Source organism: Mercenaria mercenaria, chromosome 14 (assembly GCF_021730395.1).
Source record: "Mercenaria mercenaria strain notata chromosome 14, MADL_Memer_1, whole genome shotgun sequence".
NCBI lineage: Eukaryota > Metazoa > Mollusca > Bivalvia > Venerida > Veneridae > Mercenaria > Mercenaria mercenaria.
Window position 1 is genome coordinate 57,140,226 of NC_069374.1, and position 20,850 is coordinate 57,161,075.

Sequence of the window (20,850 nt, forward strand, 5' to 3'; positions counted from 1 at the left end):
GGTTAGAGCACAAGACTGTTTGCAAGAAGGTAGTAGGTTTGATTCCCCAGCAAGGTTGAATTTCTCCTAGGTACCATTGACTGAAGGGGGCCTCCTTCACAGAGTGGTTAAAATCATTGACATGGAATCCCACACTGATGTGGGTTCAAAACCTGGCTTTAGATTTGGAATTCTTCATGTGAGGAAGTTATCCAGCTGACTTATGAAAAGTAAGTGGTTCTACCCAGGTGCCCTTCCATGACAGAAACACTGGAGGAGCACATGTAAAACCAGAAATTATGTTGACTCATACTTGTAAATTTAGACTTGAAAACAATTCTAGACAATGTTGCATTAGACTCTGTCCCTGTAAAAGTATAGAATTTAAACATTTTAAATTTTTATTAATGGTGTATTTGCGAAAAATGCTGCTAACTTTATGAATAAAAAAATGCTAAAATACGTTTGAAGATTGTAATGCAAATTTAATGTTCCTGATTTTATCTTTGTTATTTTTTTTATTTCGGCACAATCTTTGTTATTTTTCTATTTCAGCACAAAAGTGAGCTTATTCCAACAATGAGGACCTTAGTTGACCTAGGTTATACACTGTATGCCAGTATGGGAACTGCAGACTTCTATAATGAACATGGATTTAAGGTATGTTGTATTCTTCTTGGCTGTTTTATAGTGAGAAGTTTGCAATGATAGCATGATTGTGCTTATAAAGTTGATGACCCCTATTGTTTTGGGGGTTATTAGGTCAAAGGTCAAGGTCATAGTGATTACAGGAAAATGGGATAATCCATCAACGGAGGCATGTTTTAGAAATGTCTCTTGTTACTTTGATATTGTCAAAAACCATTATTAAAAACATCAAAGTGAGTTTCACACCTAGCATGATACATAACTAAAAGGCTTATGTTAACACCATGCTGGACATGATTGATTCTGCCTTTGTAACCAGGGTAGATCATAAACAGCCTGCACATCCGTGTAGTCTGATCATGATTTGCACTGTTGGCCATTCACTCAGTATCTTTCTGGTAAGCACCCCTTTTAACAGTTAATGGTACTGTCCAAATTGAAAGATGGATAAGTTCAGTATAGAAATTTAACAGGGTAAGGGTCAGTGAAAACATGAATAATGATTGCTGTTATACCTCAAACAGTACAAAATTATCGTAAGCAGACATATATGCAGTGGAACCTCCCAAGAGCAGATAACACAGGGTAGACTGAAGTTCTGTTGGTGTGTATCTTACAATATTCTTACCCATGAGAGGCTTACAAAGAAAAGAGCCTCAAATCACTTGCCATTCACTAACGTGCATTCGAAGTCCAGCTTCCGGTATAGAATTCTGCCATCTGCCATTTGCCATCCAGCTGGCTTATGGGATGTCTTTGATTCTACCCAGGCGCCCATTCATACCTGAAATAATGCCCGAAAGTGCACCTAGGATCTCCAGCCACCATGAAAAGCTGGAATGTCACCATATGACCGTTATTTGTGTAAATGTGATGTTCAGTCCATCAATAAAAACCAAAAAATATTAACTAAGAACCTTTTCCAATGGGGAAAGAGAACTTTAGCTATTGCAGGGAGGTAAGCAGTTGACATTATACTGTAGTCTTAATTTCTAGGTGAAGCCTGTTGACTGGCCCTATGACGACTTCAATGCTGATGACAAAATGAACGGGAACCAGCTTACTATTGCAGACTACCTGGCCGAGAACAAGTTTGATCTTGTGATTAATCTCCCTTTACGAAGTGGCAGCCAGAGGGCGTCGTCTTTTGTTACCCAGGGTTACAAGACAAGAAGAATGGCAGTAGATTATTCAGTCCCACTGATCACAGATGTGAAGTGTACTAAACTGATAGTGGAGGTAAATTATAACATTTTTAAACCTGAATACTGGCCATCCCTAGTCATTCAATAAAATATACAAAATGTATGTAATGTTATAACATTGGTACATGCACCAAAGGTTTTATTTATGATGCCAAAATGGTTACCAAGTGTATATTGCTTAATGTCTGCAAGGGATGAAACAGTAGTTTACCTAGGCAAAGGCATGACTTTATAGAAATGGTTTTCAATTTGAAACCATTCATCTACCGTATATTTTTTTCAGGGAAGTACAAAATTTAAATTATTAAACAGAAAAATTTATTGTAAGTCATGTACATGTATGTTTGAACATTAGTGTTTTACTTTTCAACAAATATGTTTTAGTGGTAGTTGCTTCATTCTGTTGGCTGTCATCTATTTAACAGGCTCTGAGAAGGTTGAAGACAGCCCCGCCAATGAAGACTCACATTGATTGCATAGCTTCACAGAGAGTTGTAAAACTGCCAGGTACTGTATTTTTTTCTTATTTCTGTACAACTTCTTGTATCATTTTGGGGGCATCTGTGGCTAAATGGTTCATGTTACTAACTTTGAATCATTTTGCACCACATTGATACCGGTTGGAAATCTCACTAGGGGTGTAGAATTCTTTCATATGAGGAAGCCATCCAGCTGAATGTCTATGATTCTACTCCGGTGTCCGTCTGTGCCTGATATAATGGCTCTTCCTCCACCATAAAAACTGGAAAGTCATCATAGATATGATCTAAATTATTTCAATGTAATGTTAAACCCAACAAAAACAAACATAAAGCCTTTACTCTTTATTGCGGAATTCTTTGATGACTGACTGATTATTTGATAAGATTGATTGCTATTTTTTTCAGAACTATTAACATGATTATGATTATATATTTGAGTTTAGTTAACATACCCAGTGTTGTTGGATTCTGTGTCAGAACTAACTTGTTATCCGCAAGTAGCACACAACTTCCCCACATGTGTCACAGTTAAAAGTCCAGTGATTAAATTTTACAAACAGTGTGCTGCTTGTCAGCTATTGAAATGTTTAAAAATGGAAAATTTACTACTTCAGTAATATATTGTAAATGACTTCGAATTTAAAAAAAGAAAGAAAAGAAAACCCTTTTTCTAGCTGAATTTGATAAATGTTGAAATAAGGTAAATGACTGATTTTAGGAAGTAAAATATGTCTTAAACATAACTGATTCATTTATATTTCTGTAGGACTGATTGATGTGCATGTACATGTTCGGGAACCAGGTGCAACCCATAAGGAAGACTGGAGCTCTTGCACGGCTGCTGCGCTGGCAGGTGGAGTTACCATGATACTTGCCATGCCAAATACCAACCCACCAACAGTTGATGAGGCTGCCTTTGCTTTGACACAGGTAGTTAAGATGTAACATTTATAGTTATGTCTCCCACCACACAGTGGTATGGGAGACATATCGATTTACTCCAGTCTGTGTGTGTGTGTGTCTGTCTGTCACAAAGCTTGTCCGCACTCTAAGTCGAATATTTCTCATCCGATCTTCACCAAACTTGAACAAAATGTGTTTGACCATAAGACCACAGCCAAGTTCGATAACTAGCTAAATCGGCCAAGACACTTCGGAATTATGGCCCTTGTCAATAATTTAAGAATCACCTATATGCATAAAAATGCTGAAGTCTTCATTCTCAAACATGCACCAAAAACATTCATCTTGTCCACACTCTAAGTCGAATATTTCTCATCCGATCTTCACCACACTTGAACAAAATGTGTTTGACCATAAGACCTCAGCCAAGTTCGATAACTAGCTAAATCGGCCAAGACACTTCGGAATTATGGCCCTTGACAATAATTTATGAATCACCTAGATGCATAAAAATGCTGAAGTCTTCATTCTCAGACATGCACCAAAAACCATTCATCTTGTCTGCACTCTTAAGTCAAACATTTCGTGTCCGATCTTCACCAAACTCGAACAAAATGTGTTTGCAAATAAGACCTTGGCCAAGTTCGATAACTAGCCAAATCGGTTAAGACACTTCGGAATTATGGCCCTTGACAATAACTAATGAATCACCTAGACTCATAAAAATGCTGAAGTCTTCATTCTCAGATATGCACCAAAAACCATTCATCTTGTCCGCACTCCAAGTCAAACATTTTTTTATCCGATCTTCACCAAACTTGAACAAAATGTGTTAGCCAATAAGACCTTGGCCAAGTTTGATAACTAGCCAAATCGGCCCAGGGTCTTAGGAATTATGACCCTTAAAATAATAAATGAATCACCTAGACTCATAAAAATGCTGAAGTCTTCATTCTCAAACATGCACCAAAAACCATTCATCTTGTCCGCACTCTAAGTCAAACATTTCACATGCGATCTCCACCAAATTTGAACAAAATGTGTCTCGGCCAAGTTCGATAACTAGCCAAATCGACTCAGGCACTTAGGAATTATGGCCCTTGAATTACCAAAAATCAGCCTTTTTACCTTTGTCTGCACTCTAACTCGAATATTTCTCATCCGATCTTCACGAAACTTAAACAAAATGTGTATGACCATAATTCCTCTCCCAGGTTCGATAACTAGCAAAATTGGCATAGGCACTTCAGAATTATGGCCCTTGAATTACTGAAAATCAGCCATTTTACTCTTCAAAGGTATATTTGTTGTGACTAAACAGTATAATAACACTGACTTAGTGTTTAGATGATTAGGCAGTTGTGGGAGACATGCGCTTTTCTCAAAAGTAGCTCTAGTTTACCATGATTGAGATGAATGTGATCCAGCATACTGTATGTAACAAAACAGAACGATATTGGTTTTTCAAGTGCTGAAATATGTGCTGTCTTTTCTTCATAGATAGAAAAATCTCCAAAGATGTTCTAACTATCAGTTGCGAAAAACCAAGAATTGGTTTAAAAGTAATTTTTGTGAAGTATTTCTTTATGGAAAGGGGAATTTAAGCTACATATTAGAAAAGAATGTTTGTGTTGCGAGTCTCTCTTTAATGTGTGGAAAACTATTTAATTTCCATTTCTGTACCTAATTTTCTCTGTGATTACTCTTCATATAAAAAAAGAGTGCAGTTTTCTGTATGTGTGGGATGAATCTAGCAATAGTTAGTGGACAAAATGTTCAGGTTGCTGACTTTAAATTGTGTCTTTCATTGCTTTGAGTTTGTGAACCTGCTAGACACAGGTGTAGAATTTGTTCATGTGGGGGCGCGGGGCTATCTGGCTAGTTTGCGGAAGGCAATTTCTACCCAGTTTCTTTAATTGCTTAGGTTGTGTATGAAAACCCAACAAAAACAAAAGTTACGAGTGGAGTTGGGGTAAAATGTTTTCATTGTATCAACATCTTTAAGCATTTGTAGCATGTCTGGTTTCAGAAACTGGCAAGATCCGGAGCACGTTGTGACTTTGGTGTGTTCGTAGGCGCAAGTAGAGACAACTATACCAGTCTACCATCTATAGGAAACATGGCCGCTGCCCTAAAGATGTACCTGAACGAAACTTTTACAACACTGAAGCTGGACGATATATCAGTCTGGATGAAGGTATGTGTAATTTTAATAAAATACATGCAAATGTTATGTAGAATAATTATAAATAGGAAATTCCATTCTGCCAATGAAACACTGCAGCTGTGATGATGTACCTGAATTCTAACTTTACAATAACAAATTTTAAAGTAGAAGATACACCAGTCTGAAAAACTGTATATGTAGTGATAATAAAATGGTCAGTTTTAAACACACCGAGTGTGGTCAGATTAATGTCACTTTTTTTAAATTAAAGGAATTTTGATAAAGAATTGCATTTCAGACATAATTGCTCTAACCTTTATCCACTGGTTAAAGTGTCTGCTGGTTAAAATTAAAAAGACTTTCCCAATTCAAGTGGAAGTTGCGCATTTTTTCAAGTAAAGATCCAGCTGAAATAGATGTGTGTATAAAAAGGTGGAGGGAATTATAGCTTTTAACCCAATATAATAAACTATTCCTGTTATTAGTACGAAATAACTTTTCAAATATGACTTTTCTTATTTTGACTGGGACAGTCTTAACTGCACGCAAGAGTTGCTTTCCTTCAGCTTAGAAATCTCTACCTATAGGTTAGGGAGATCACTACGTAAAAGATTGAAAAAAAAGAACTATTATTTTCTTAGTCCGATTTCTTTATTTTTATCGTTAATTTAGAATGCACAGCTACTGAAAATTGCTTTTAAAACACATTCACCAAAAACACACTACATGTATGTTCAGTAATGCCACTTTAAAAAAGATGATTAAAGGTCCAATACTAAGGAAAGTGAACATTTTCATTTCTTTTAAAAAGCACAGAAACTATTTCATTTTATTGGAAAATGAAAGTTGGTATGTAGAAATTCGAAATAAATCGCAGTATATGTACAATTATGTTTCTATGAAGTATGAAGAAAGTTAAAAAGACCTGGGGGGTCATTCTGTTGATTCATTGAAATTTCAACATAATACACACATTTGTTTGAGTTCCAAAGACCTTCTGTAAATTTTGACCTGCCAATCTTCATTATTTAGTGTCTTGCAGAAGTCTTTGCACTGGCTATGAAAAAAATTGCCAACTCACTTTCCCTTAGTAATGGACCTTTAAACAGTATTAGAACTTCTTAATTTCAGGTTTTACAATTTTTGCATTTTTAAGTCTCTAGACATTTCTCATTGCATCACATCGTGTATTTGACCGGAATTTACGGAGTTACTGTAATATTTATATTCTACATTGCAGCATTTTGAACATTGGCCCAAAAATTTGCCTCTTTGCACACATGCTGAGGGGACCCACACGGCAGCTGTTATACTGTTAGCGGAGCTGTACAAGAGACCCGTACACATCTGCCATGTGGCACGCAGGGATGAGGTTTGTTTCTGTTATTGTTTCACAAATCAAAAATAGATCCAAGACCATTTTCATTTTTATTCCAAGGGAGAAATAGCTCTTCATTTTAGCAAAGGGGAATAAAATTCTGATGTAAAATTAAAATATTTCCTGAGAGGAATGCACCTATTAACTTTACATACTATGAAAGGAAGAGAAAGTTTGGGTCCATATCCACATTTGTTTTTGCTAAACTTTAATAATATTATGTCCATGTTGTAAACTTAAAACTTTTATTCCATTTGACAGATATTAGTGATAAGAGCAGCAAAGGAGAGAGGAATACAGGTGACATGTGAGGTGGCTCCACATCATCTCTTCTTGACCTCAGATGACCTTGATAATATAGGTCAGGGTCAGGGACAGGTCAAACCACCACTGGTTACTAAGGAAGATCAGGAGGCATTGTGGGAAAATATGGCAATTATTGATTGTTTTGCTACAGATCATGGTAAGATATATGTCGAGAAGTGTAAAATTTTGTATATATTTTTAAGCTCGACTATTCATAGAATAGTAGAGCTATTGGACTCACCCATGCGTCGGCGTCCGCGTCGGCGTCCGCGTCCGCGTCCCGATTTTGGTTAAGGTTTTGTATGTAAGCTGGTATCTCAGTAACCACTTGTGGGAATGGATTGAAACTTCACACACTTATTCACTGTGACAAACTGACTTACATTGCACAGGTTCCATAACTCTTTTTTGCTTTTTTACAAAATTATGCCCCTTTTTCGACTTAGAAATTTTTGGTTAAGGTTTTGTATGTAAGCTAGTAACTCAGTAACCACTTGTGGGAATAGATTGAAACTTCACACACTTATTCACTGTGATGAACTGACTACATTGACAGGTTCCATAACTTTTGCTTTTTACAAAATTAGCCCCTTCTTTGACTTAGAATTTTTGGTTAAGGTTTTTATGTAAGCTAGTATTCAAGTACTTATAATGGGAATGTGATGAAAAATTCCTAGATGATACACTGTAATGATACATACATGAAAAGAGAAGTTGGGTCCATATCCACATTTTTTTTCTAATTTAATTATGACTTATGTCTGTTGTAACTTAACTTTTCATTTAAATTTTAGTGTAAGATCACCAAAGGAGAGTGGAATAAGTGAATGTGTTTGGGCTCACATCTCTTTCTGTCATGATTGATAATATGGTCAGGTGAAGGTCCAAACCACTGGCATTCTTAAAAATCAGAGCCACTTGGAAATATGCAGTTTTGGTTAGTTTTTGTACGATATGTAAGATGGTATTCAGAATCAAAATTGGTATAAGGGATGAAATTCACACATTGTTTCACAGCATGATAGACATCCCATACCGAGCGGTCAATCCTCTGTTGCATTTTCCAAAATCATAGCCTTTTGACAAACTTTGTATTCAATCGGATGGCAATGGCTGTTGAATAGGTCGAAAGCCTTGTTTTTCTCTGCAGGCTCTTGTTTTTTTTTGCGTTAAACTTAGCTTTATTTGATGATTTTAAATCACATGTTGAATTGTGTTTATAAGAATATGAAACTTGTATATAAATGGTTATAATGTAATGTATAAGGCTAGCATGAACAATTGTTTCATATTTGTTTGTATTATATAGTAATTATGCCTTTTACCTTAAATATAGCTGAAACAAGAATCAAATTAGTTTAGTTTATACATTCACCTTCAAGTCAAACTGTCTAAATTTTTCATATCTTGGTGCCTAACGCAAACATTTCCTTTTAAAAGTATGAACTAGTATATTTACTCTAAATAATTGTTATCCCACCTGTAAACGTTTGGAAACTTTATACAACAGCTCCACATACAAGTGAGGAGAAGAACAGCTCTAAACCGCCACCAGGATTTCCAGGTCTCGAGACAATGTTACCCTTGCTTCTAACAGCTGTCAATGAAGGCAGACTCACAATGGAGGTAACTTCTACCACTTGAATAATAGATGTTAGTTTGGCTAGTTGTGAATTTGTAAATTTTGTTAAATTGAAATGGGGAGACACTATATTTCAGATCTATTGATTAGATTGCAGTAAAGCTGATAGATGTTACAAGGAACTGACAATTTTTTTTTAGTACCTAACGAGGATTGACCAAGAAGTTATGTCACTGCATCCATTGTGCATTTAGTCATCCTTATATCATCAAAGAAATTATATGAGCCGTGCCATGAAAAAACCAACATAGTGGCTTTGCAACCAGCATGGATCAAGACCAGCCTGCGCATCCGCGCAGTCTGGTCAGGATCCATGCTGTTCGCTTTCAGAGCCTATTGGAATTAAAGATACTGTTAGCGAACAGCATGGATCCTGACCAGACTGTGTGGATGCGCAGGCTTGTCTGGATCCATGCTGGTCGCAAAGCCACTATGTTGGTTTTCTCATGGCAAGATAAAAGCAAATTCAGTTATGATTACAGGGGTAAAAATTATTTTCTGTGGTTGTTTCATTTTGATTACATAGAACTTCACAGGTCAAACCCTGACACATAAAATACACATTACACATTTTCTGACCATAGGACTTGATTGAAAGATTGTACACAAATCCGAAGAAGATATTCAACTTACCTGACCAGCCCGATACATATATTGAAGTGGATCTCGATACAACATGGATCATTCCAAAGGCCATGAAGTTCAGTAAGGCACAGTGGACTCCGTTTGCAGGTCGAGGTGTGACAGGAATGGTCCGCAGAGTTGTCCTGCGAGGGGAGGTGGCCTATATTGATGGAGAGGTATAATTGATTTATGTTCTTTTTCTCGCATGCTAAGAAGTTGTGAAGCGGTACTGTAAAAGCAGATTGCTGTGCTTCTTACTATCATAAATTCAAATTTAAAAATTAGAAAAGTTAATGGTCCCATTTAAAAATAAAGGGCTGGTAATAATCATATATGCATAATACTTTGAATCTCCATGTCAAGAACCCCATTCCTGTTTATTTGATATTGTAGACACTTTCTTGTAAATTGTGGGGGAAGAAAAACACGATTTTATGTTACAGCTTTTCTTTTCTTACAGGTGTTAGCCAAGCCAGGCTTTGGTCAGGATGTTCGATGTATGCCAATGAAGCCCACGGCTCCTGTTCAAGACCAGTTGTCCATTGCTATACCAGTTGTGTCACGTCCTCCATCTGAGCCCCCAAGTCCAGTACGAAGACTTTTACCAGACAGATACACTTTCCCATCTGTTCCTAAACCCACCAGGGTGGTGGATATGCACAATTTATATGGTAGGTACTTATTGTAGGTTCAGTGGGACAATTTGAGAAAATCACTGCATCTGCTGTTGTCCACTTTGGAAAACATACTTTGATACATGTGTGTCACTTATTTCTGTGAGTCAGGCTTTTAAGTGGCCCTAAACTTTCTTAAATTTTCTACTTTTGAAAGTTTTTGCTATCTGAAATGGTAATAAGTTATACCTGTTATGTCTGTAGATTTGCTTTTGAAATACTTAAAAATAAGCCCGCCCGCTTAGCTCAATAGGTAAGAGCGTTGGTCTGCGGATCTCGGGGTCGCGAGTTCGATCCTCGGGTGGGGCGTATGTTCTCAGTGACTATTTGATAAACGACATTGTGTCTGATATCATTAGTCCTCCACCTCTCATTCATGTGGGGAAGTTGGCAGTTACTTGTGGAGAACAGGTTTGTACTGGTACAGAATCCAGGAACACTGGTTAGGTTAACTGCCCGCCGTTACATGACTGAAATACTGTTGAAAAACGGCGTTAAACCCAAATCAAACAAACAAAAAAATACTTCACATGTTTTGCTAACAAAATTTTTCCTCTATTATATTTGGGACTTTCACAGGGCAAAAAACTTTTCAAAAAATATTTGATTGACTTTAACACTATCTCTTGGATCCAGCCTTGGGTGAACAAGGCAGATTCGATCCTCTTTCTGTTTTGTAACCACTAAATTTTTCACAAAACATTTTATATGTTGACTGTAAATTCTGTTGTATTTAGCCATAAAAAGAAAATTAGCTGTTACTATTTGGTAGGGACTGCTTGAAAGCCTCTACTCATTGACTGTAGTTGATTTTCAGTTGTTTAGAGCTCATTTAGATTTTCTTTATTGAATTACCTCCCTTTATGTCTCTGACTAGAACAGAAACTGACTTAAACCCGTGCAGCAAAATTTTAGCCTGGTACAATAAGGGGATAATATTGCTCTGACCAGAGCAGGCTTTTTTACCTGTGCACTTTAAATTTTTAAAATGTCATGATAACAATCAAACTTATTATTGAAGACCACTCACTGGTATAATTGGAAGAAAAGGGTGTTTTTTAAATAGGTGGTACTCATTATGATTAAACAATAACTTTAGCCTGCTACCGGCAAGTGATTCTGTCTTTGCGACCAGTGCAGACCATGATTAGAGTGCACATCCGTGCAATCTAATCATGGTCTACCCTGTTCGCTATTCAGTCAGTAAATTTTCATTGAACACCCCTTTGAATGATAAATGGTATTGCCTAAATTGAATGATGGACTAGTGCATTTTAGAAATTTAGCAGTGTAAAGGTTAACATGATGCTATGTCTGTTTTAAAGGTCCATATTAATTTTTTTTTAACTTAAAAACAGATGAAACAGCTTTCCAGATAGATATTTTCTGTACTTATGGTCACATTGGTGAGATAAGCACTATTTTCAGTATTGCACATGAGCTGTTATACATATAGTTAGAGACATAAAGGGAGGTAATTGAAAACAGTAGATTCAGAATCAATAGAACATTGTAGTATATTCAGCAATATTCAAACCTTTGACAGATGTTAATGAAAGTAATTAACAGAAATAGGATTGAACAAGAAATTAATGTATATTATGTTCATAACAACAAAATGTGGTAGCCACATTTTAAACACAACAGCATTATGAGCCTTTAAGCAGCTTCTAGTGATCTTTATTCCGAGATAGTCTTAAGCGTACATTTAACTTTATAGATTTGATTTCATGAAAAAGGCCATGTAGAAAATGTGACTTTCCATATTCTGATGTGAGCTGTTTTAACCTTTAGCCTGCTGACGGCAAGTCATTCTGCCTTTGCGACCAGAGCAGACCAAGATGTGCAGGCTGGTCATGGTCTGCACTGTTGGTCATTCAGTCAGTAAAATTTCAGTGAACACCCCTTTGAATTATAAATGTTTTTTTTCCCAAATTGAAATACGGACCAGTCCATTTTAGAAATTTAGCAGGGTAAAGGTTATATCCAGATGAAACATGCTTCTTTTGATTCTATTGAGTATATTACATGTATATAGAACTTGTGGGATTATCTTGATACTTTCATCCTTGGTCAACATTATTTTTAGGCAGGTTAATAGAAATACATGTTGACTGGCAGGTTAACAGAAATACATGTTGACCACAACAGAAATCTTTACTTGTACACTTGATTCACTGTTTTAATATTTTTCATCCATATTGATACCTTTAATACTAATTTTTGTTGAACGGTTGTATCTGCAATATACAAGGCCATGCAAAAGCAATATAAAAATCAAATTGGTAAAGCTGTGAATTTTTTATTAACTTCCCAGAATTTAGAGAGTTTTACTTTGATTTTTCTTGTGAACTTATAATTCCTGATCATTCTTTTGTTGAGTTTGTACTTACTTAACAAGGTTTTCAACGAAAACCTGAGTTATTAGATTGAGGTATGTCGTTGGTCAGGCGGGCGGGCGGATGGGCGGGGGCGTCAAACTGGTGTTTCCAGTCAATAACTTTTGTTTCGGTAAAGATATTTGAATAAAACTTGGTATGTATGTAGCTTATATCAAGACAAAGGCTGGGATTGATTTTGGGGTTTCTGGGGTCAAGGTCAAGGTCACTGTTACTTAAAATAGAAAAAGGGTTTCCGGTCAATAACTTAACTTAGGAATGAGCTATCATGATGAAACTTGGTGTATAGAAAACTTATATAAAGTTGTAGCTTGGGATTGATTTTGGGGTTTCTGGGATCAAGGTCAAGGTCATTGTTACTAAAAATAGGGTTAGGGTTAGGGTTGGGGTTGTGCTTTAAAGTGGTGCACTGTGATTCAGTATACATTTTTATTCTTACGAAAAGTGTTGAAAACCTGGTTTCGTGGCATTGCCGTGTTTCTTGTTGTTACTGTATTGTAATACTCGAACACTTCAGAAAGAGTGGATGTTTTCTATGATACAGGCATGCATGATTTGCCTGTAGGTAAGATTGTTTTTGTAGGTATAAACCAAGTCTGGTGTGCATGAAATTTGTCAATGGGAAAATAGTGAGAGGAAACTCCCGTGAATGGAAAAGCTGTTTTTGGGATAACATAGAAACTTGGTTTATTGAAAAAATGGGGGAAATGTAATTTTGGAAAAATTGAGAGAAGTAATGTTTGAAACGTTATAAAGAAACTTGGTTTATGGGATTATTGTGCATAACACGTCCAATGATTGGAAAATAAGGGAAGTACTGTTTTAGGGATTATTATAGAGAAACTTGGTTGATGGAAATAATGGGGGGAATACCAGTGATTAGGAAACATTTATGGGATAATTGAGAAACTTGGTTTATGGAAATAATGGGGGATATACCAGTGATTGGAAAATGTTATGGGATAATTGAGAAACTTGGTTTATGGAAATAATGGGGGATATACCAGTGGTTGGAAAATGTTTTTGGGATAATTGAGAAACTTGGTTTATTGGATTAATTTTGGGAAATACCAGTGACGGGAAAATGTTTATTGGATAATTGAGAAACTTGATTTATGGAAATAATGGGGGATATACCAGTGGTTGGAAAATGTTTATGGGATAATTGAGAAACTTGGTTTATGGGATTAATTTGGGGAAATACCAGTGATGGGAAAATGTTTATGGGATAATTGAAAAACTTGGTTTATGGACACAGTGGGGGAAATACCAATGACTAGATCAAAATTAGGGAGGTGTTGTTGATTGGATAATAGAAAAACTTTGTTTAGGGACATACCAGGTATTTTGGGAAATATCAGTGATTAGAAAAATTGAAGGAAGTGCTGTTTATGGGATAACACAGAAAATTGGTTTATAGAAATAGTTTAGGAAATACCAGTGACTGGAAAAAATGAGGGAAGTACTGTTTATGGGGTGATATAGAAATTGTTTTATATGGAGATAGTGGGAGAAACACAAATGATAAGAAATAAGGGCAGTACTGTTTAAATAAAAAGTTTTGGAAGTAGCAATAATTAGAAAATATTGAGGGATGAACTGGTTCTGGGATAATGAAGAATCTGTGGTTCTGGAAAAAAGTTAGCGGAACTCCAGTGATGGAATTTCTGTTAAATAAATGATGATATAATAGAGAAACTCTGTTGATGAAACATCATTGAGTTAAAAAAATCTTGTGGAATGTCATTCTTTGCAGTTACAGGAATAACGATCATTTATTAATGTAAACAAAACTTTAATATGCATATCAAATACAAGTTTGTAGAGTAATAAATTGTAAGTTGAACGACATAGAGCACAACTTTTGAGCTTTTTGTCTTGTTTATTTAACTTTGAAAACTTAAAAGTAAAATCTCCATTAATTATTCTATATTTTGCTCTATTACTCTCTCATGTCGTAGAGAGATCAGATGGGCAACATATTCATGGTACAAGTATGCATGATGTAACAGGTAAGCAGTAGTAGATATAAGGGGTACAAGATGTGAGTGTCACTGTACAAAAAAAACCAGCATTAGGGCTGTTCAGTCAGCAAGGACACAGTCAGTGCACTACCATACTGTTTATTAAACCCACACCCATACGGTTCATCTATCAGTTTAGCATTCAAGTCCATTTTAGCACTTGTATGCAACTGCATGGATGTGCAGACTAACCTGGACCCATACAGGTGGCAAAGCCCTAATGTTGGTTTTCACACAGTGCTGCTCAGTTATGTACAGTATAGCATGACTATTTTGGTGTCATGTAAACGGTATTCATAAGCTTGTAGATATGTGGAATATGGGATTATTTTCATTCAAGTAGTATGTCATGGTCTCATCATTAATGCATGTTTGTATACACTTTTTACTTCAGTGTATGATCACTTTAGGTTGTATTGTATAAGACTTCTATTGAGAAATAGGAATAAATTCTGTAGGAGCACATTACTACTTACACATCTATATTTCTCAATAGAATATTTAATATTTTTGTTACATATGCATTTTTATGATATACCAATAATTTTTTTGTCAGAAATACGGCATGCATTTCACAAATGTATACAAAATCCTGTATTCAACTTGTGTCGATTATGTGAAAATATTCTATGGTTGGACTATTTGCTTTCATTGTGACATCATATTATTATGATGTAATGATTAATGGTTTCTCCACATTTCATGCATCAAAAAGTTTACCGCTACAAACAAGTTTTTAATCTTATTTTTTTAAAAATCATAGTAAGTTTATTTTGGCTGATATAACTCTAGAAATAGTTATATGCATAATAAAAGGGTCATTAAAGCAGTACCTAGATCAGCCATGATGCAAGCAGCTGTTTAGGAATTTCCTATACTGGATCACACTAGGTGCAAGAGGCTACTGTTATATTTAAAGGAGTATGCCTCCAGATTTTTGGCAGCCGATTTGAAAACTAAGAAGTATTTTCATTTGTTAATACAGTAAAACACCGCTCGCTCGAGGTTGCAAGAGGATGAGCAAAATGCTCGAGTTATCCATGGTTTCGAGTGACCCAAACATTGACCAACATACGAAGAAAATTCAGTTTTTTTACCAATTGTCATCGGGAGCATTTGCAGAGTAAACGGTGATTCGTAATAATAACATACTTGTGACATTAAAAAACCAAACGTACATGTATTACAAACACGTTTTTAATCCCCCGCCATGGCGGAGGGATTATAGGAATGGTCTGCGTCCGTCTGTCCTTCTGTCCGTCTTTCCGTCCTTCCGTCCGTCCTTCCATCCTTCCGTCCGTAACAAAATCGGTCCGGTCCATATCTCCTAAACCCCTTGAAGGATTTTCATGAAACTTGGGTCAAATGATCACCTCATCAAGACGATGTGCAGAACTCATGAGTCAGCCTTGTCGGTTCAAGGTCAAGGTCACAACTCAAGGTCAAAGGTTTGAGCCTGCCATTTTGTGTCCGCTCTATATCTCCTAAATCCCTTGAAGGAATTTTATAAAACTTGGGTCAAATGATCACCTCATCAAGACGATGTGCAGAACCCATGAGTCAGCCATGCCGGCTCAAGGTCAAGGTCACAACTCTAGGTCAAAGGTTTGAGCCTTCCATTTTGTGTCCGCTCTATATCTCTTAAACCCCTTGAAGGAATTTCATGAAACTTGGGTCAAATGATCACCTCATCAAGACGATGTGCAGAACTCATGAGTCAGCCTTGTCGGTTCAAGGTCAAGGTCACAACTGAAGGTCAAAGGTTTGAGCCTTCCATTTTGTGTCCGCTCTATATCTCCTAAATCCCTTGAAGGAATTTGATAAAACTTGGGTCAAATGATCACCTCATCAAGACGATGTGCAGAACCCATGAGTCAGCCATGCCGGCTCAAGGTCAAGGTCACAACTCTAGGTCAAAGGTTTGAGCCTTCTATTTTGTGTCCGCTCTATATTTCTTAAACCCCTTGAAGGAATTTCATGAAACTTGGGTCAAATGATCACCTCATCAAGACGATGTGCAGAACTCATGAGTCAGCCTTGTCGGTTCAAGGTCAAGGTCACAACTCAAGGTCAAAGGTTTGAGCCTGCCATTTTGTGTCCGCTCTATATCTCTTAAACGCCTTGAAGGAATTTTATAAAACTTGGGTCAAATGATCACCTCATCAAGACGATGTGCAGAACCCATGAGTCAGTCATGCCGGCTCAAGGTCAAGATCACAACTTAGGGTCAAAGGTTTGAGCCTTCCATTTTGTGTCTGCTCTATATCTCCTAAACCCCTTGAAGGATTTTCATCAAACTTGGGTCAAACGATCACCTCATCAAGGCGATGTGCAGAACTTATGAGTCAGCCATGTCGGCTCAAGGTCAAGGTCACAACTGAAGGTCAAAGGTTTGAGCCTTCCATTTCGTGTCCGCTCTATATCTCCTAAACCCCTTGAAGGAATTTTATAAAACTTGGCTCAAATGATTACCTCATCAGAACGATGTGCAGAAATTATGAGTCAACCATGCCAGCTCAAGGTCAAGGTCACAGCTAAGGGTCGAAGGTTTGAGCCTTCCATTTGGTATCCACTCTGTAGATCTCCTAAACCCCTTGAAGGATTTTCATCAAACTTGGGTCAACTGATCACCACATCAAGAACTCATGAGTCAGCCATGTCAACTCAAGGTCAAGGTCACAACTGAAGGTCAAAGGTTTCAGCTCTGTATCTCCTAAGCCCCTTGAAGGATTTTCATGAAACTTGGGTCAAATGATCACCTCATCAAGACGTTGTGCAGAATTCATGAGTCAGCCATGTCAGTTCAAGGTCAAGGTCACAGCTAAAATGAAAGGTTTACCCTTTCACTATCCATAGCAGTGGCGGGGGATTTAGCTGTCTTTCAGACTGCCTTGTAATATGTAATTTGTAAATGGGACATGTGAAAAAACAACTAAGAATTTTTTTTTAATTTTATTTATCAACAAGTGCATATCAGAATTATCGTCTCAGTTTTATGAAAGACATTATTATTTCCTTCATTTGCATGCAAACAACTGCTGATTAAAATGCTACGATCTCATAACTATCTTCTCGATCCCGAAGAAAAAAATGTTTTAAGCGATCAGTAATTGATCGAAATTTGATCAATAAAACTTTTCTTCGGCCTTTTATCAATAATTAATCTCTTTATAAGATGAAATATACCGACAAACAAACATCTAAGATAGTTAGGGAGTAGACTGCGCAATTCTCACTGTGTGTGAAAATTTTTAACCGGTACATTCTGACCGCCGAAGGTGTGAAAAATTTTGACACCTCTGCTCGAGTTTGCCAAAAGAAATGAAGAATAAATTAATACACAGGGACCAGGTGTCATGCTCGAGTGATCGAGTTATCGATGCTCGACCCAGCCATGGTAATTTCACATAGAAAATAGAAGGAAATCGGCTGGGACCACATGAATTGCTCGAGCGAGCCCGGGTGCTCGAGTCATTGATGCTCGAGCGAGTGGTGTTTCACTGTAGTTACAAATACAAATGTATACAGTAAAAAGGCATGTGGCAGTAAAATTAATGTGTTTATATACAAATAAATGATATAAATTGAGAAGAAGTACAAACAAACTTGATGCCATACCTAATATAAAATAACAACTATACTACCTTGATTTAAGATCTTTGCTTTAAGAATTTTGGTATTGTGATACACTAGCATGTATAAAAAGCTTGGAATTTAGTTTTGTGTCATCTGTGTCAGAACACTTGCCAAATAAAATGTCTGGTTCCATGGTTATGAAACTAAAGTTTGAAGGCGCGTTTCAAATGCTCTCAAAATGCTCTCTTTGGCATTGTTTCAGAATAGACCAATCAGATGATATAGTTTTTAGATCATTCAGCATATACCACATTCGGTTTTATTACCCTGGGCCTTGGTGGAGCTTTAAGGCGTATATTTCACTCATAATTATTGTGAATTGAAACCTAATTCAAAAGAAAGAAAGAATTTTTAGACAGGTTATCAACTTATAAATCTAGGTTTAAGTATTATTTTATTTGAATATTGCTTGCTTTTTGTAGCACCATTACGTCATGGATCAGAATGTTCTGTTTCACCGTCTAAGGACCTGAGAGGTGTTGTATTGTGCATGAACTGTTCCGTATGAAGTTTATTTAAAGTCGTGGACCTGTAATGACACTCGACAATATCTGTGTAAAGTACGATATGCAATTCTGCATTTTTCAGGCGTAAATATAGCTGAACATGCACAAAATTTGCTGTAAAAAAATGGAGAATGCCAAAATTGCATATGGACAACCGATGAAATGTCGAATGTCATTATGGATCTTCTACATAAAATGATCCTAACAGTAAAATTCAACACTAACGCTTGTATATGAAATTAATATCTTTTTATGAAAACATCCTAATTGAAATACCCTTCTTGTAAAATATTGAAATTTTGATGCTTGAAAATGGACATATCTTTATCCTAATCTTCCCCCCACCCACACCCACACCTTGTTCTTGGACTAATGTGGTTTTATCAAGTCTGTGGAACACTGCATGCTGTTTGAAGTAATGGATTTTTTGGAAATACCAAATGATACGATATTTTTTTTTGTACAAAGAAGTATATATATGACTTGGGGGGAAAATGTCACAGAAAGGGTTAAACAACTACAAGATATTACATTACGAACATACGAACATAAAGGGACCTTACGATAAAAAAGTGGTCATAGTGAACCTTATATCCCCTCACCTTCCTAAAATAGGAAAAAAACATACATTTGTACACATGTAATATAAACATATTTATTTTTCTTGACGTCTGAATGTTGAAAAATTGAAATTTAGAGCAGAAAGGGTTGAAAATTAGGTTTTAATGCACATGTTATATATTTTGAGCTATTTTCATTAGATAATGCCATACCAGGGGTATGCCTGTGGTACTTCATCAGAATGATTAAGGGGTATACAAAGTGGGTTTTCTCTGCTGCCTTAACAATTCCAAGATTTAAAAATACTTTCAGGCAATTATTATGTCTCCCACCACACAGTGGTGTGGGAGACATATTGATTTACTCCAGTCTGTGTGTTCCTGTGTCTGTCTGTCTGGCACAAAGCTTGTCCACACTCTTAATCGAACATTTTTCATCCGATTTTCACCAAACTTGAACAAAATGTGTTTGACCATAAGACCCCGGCCAAGTTCGATAACTAGTCAAATTGGTCCAGGCATATTGGAGTTATGGCCCTTGAATTACCAAAAATCGGGCTTTTTACTCTTGTCTGCACTCTAAGTTGAACATTTCTCATCCAATCTTCACCAAACTTGAACAAAATGTGTTTGACTATAAGACCTCGGCAAAGTTGGATAACTAGCCAAATCGGTCCAGGCGTTTTGGAGTTACGGCCCTTGAATTACCGAAAAAATCAGCCTTTTTACTCTTGTCCGCACTCTAAGTCGAACATTCCTCATCCGATCTTCACCAAACTTGAACAAAATGTGTTTCACCATAAGACCTCAGACAAATTCAATAATGAGCCAAATCGGTGCAGGCATTTTGGAGTTCTGGCCCTTGAATTGTAGTGAGTAAACAGTATATAAAGACTGACTTGCTATTTAGATGATTAGGCAGTTGCGGGAGACATTCCCTTCTCTCAAAAGCAGCTCTAGTATTCATTTTTATTTTGTCAGAATTTTGGCAAAAGCTATATGTTCCCCTTTTCATAACATACTGTCACTTTAAAGCAAAAAGTGGTAATAAGTGTTTCCCTAAGTCAGTGCAGTTGACCTCTTTGAGCTCTAGGATGATGATATTACCCTCTGTCATGATAACTGTTCATGTTTGGTTGTAGTAATGCATGCTTTGCATGTTCAGTTCTGTTATGAATACTAACATCTCCTGTTTAATGTTCATACTGATTAAAAATTGCTTTTGCCTTTAAAATTTGTCTTTTGTTCTCTTTTTTTTCTATTCTTTTATAATTATATTTGCAAGAATTTTTTCCACATACAAAAATGTTTTCAGCTGTTTCTTTTTATGAAAACATGCAGATGAGTCACAATCACATTATATTATAAATTCACTAATGTTCTGAATTAGAATTTGTTGTTTAACATTGCCTTGTTTATTTTCTGGTTAATATATGCTTTTGAATTTTATGGAACAGATTCTGCACGTGGGGATGTCGGGGATGGAGCTCGCCGAGACCTGGGTTTCTCACCACAGCATATACCACAGGTGCAGTCAGTAGCTATGCCACATATCACCCCAGGGCTGACAGGCCACCATGTTCTCTCAGTAACTGCATTTAACAGAGATCAGGTAATATTTTGTGAATACATCTAGGTGGTAAATGTTGAATGAGGATTGCTTTTTTGAACCTAAATATATTAGCTTTAAAGACTTCATGTAGAAAACTGGCAGATA

General features: G+C 36.5%; 1 protein-coding gene across 6 annotated transcripts in view; it reads left to right on the plus strand.

The window, feature by feature from the left end:
* LOC123527031 (CAD protein-like) overlaps positions 1-20,850 on the plus strand; it is a 58,868-nt gene that overhangs the window by 34,281 nt on the left and 3,737 nt on the right. For 2 of the 6 annotated variants that reach the window (XM_053523582.1, XM_053523583.1), the window contains exons 26-38: positions 535-639; positions 1,624-1,866; positions 2,258-2,339; positions 3,081-3,244; positions 5,247-5,414; positions 6,625-6,756; positions 7,024-7,225; positions 8,579-8,694; positions 9,295-9,510; positions 9,795-10,005; positions 14,369-14,419; positions 18,490-18,543; positions 20,591-20,745. In XM_053523582.1, the coding sequence (XP_053379557.1) occupies positions 535-639; positions 1,624-1,866; positions 2,258-2,339; positions 3,081-3,244; positions 5,247-5,414; positions 6,625-6,756; positions 7,024-7,225; positions 8,579-8,694; positions 9,295-9,510; positions 9,795-10,005; positions 14,369-14,419; positions 18,490-18,543; positions 20,591-20,745 (1,899 nt within the window). Of the gene's footprint in view, positions 1-534; positions 640-1,623; positions 1,867-2,257; positions 2,340-3,080; positions 3,245-5,246; positions 5,415-6,624; positions 6,757-7,023; positions 7,226-8,578; positions 8,695-9,294; positions 9,511-9,794; positions 10,006-12,924; positions 13,889-14,368; positions 14,420-18,489; positions 18,544-20,590; positions 20,746-20,850 lie in introns of those variants that run through there. The other 4 variants (XM_053523585.1, XM_053523584.1, XM_053523587.1 and 1 more) reach the window with 4 other exon arrangements.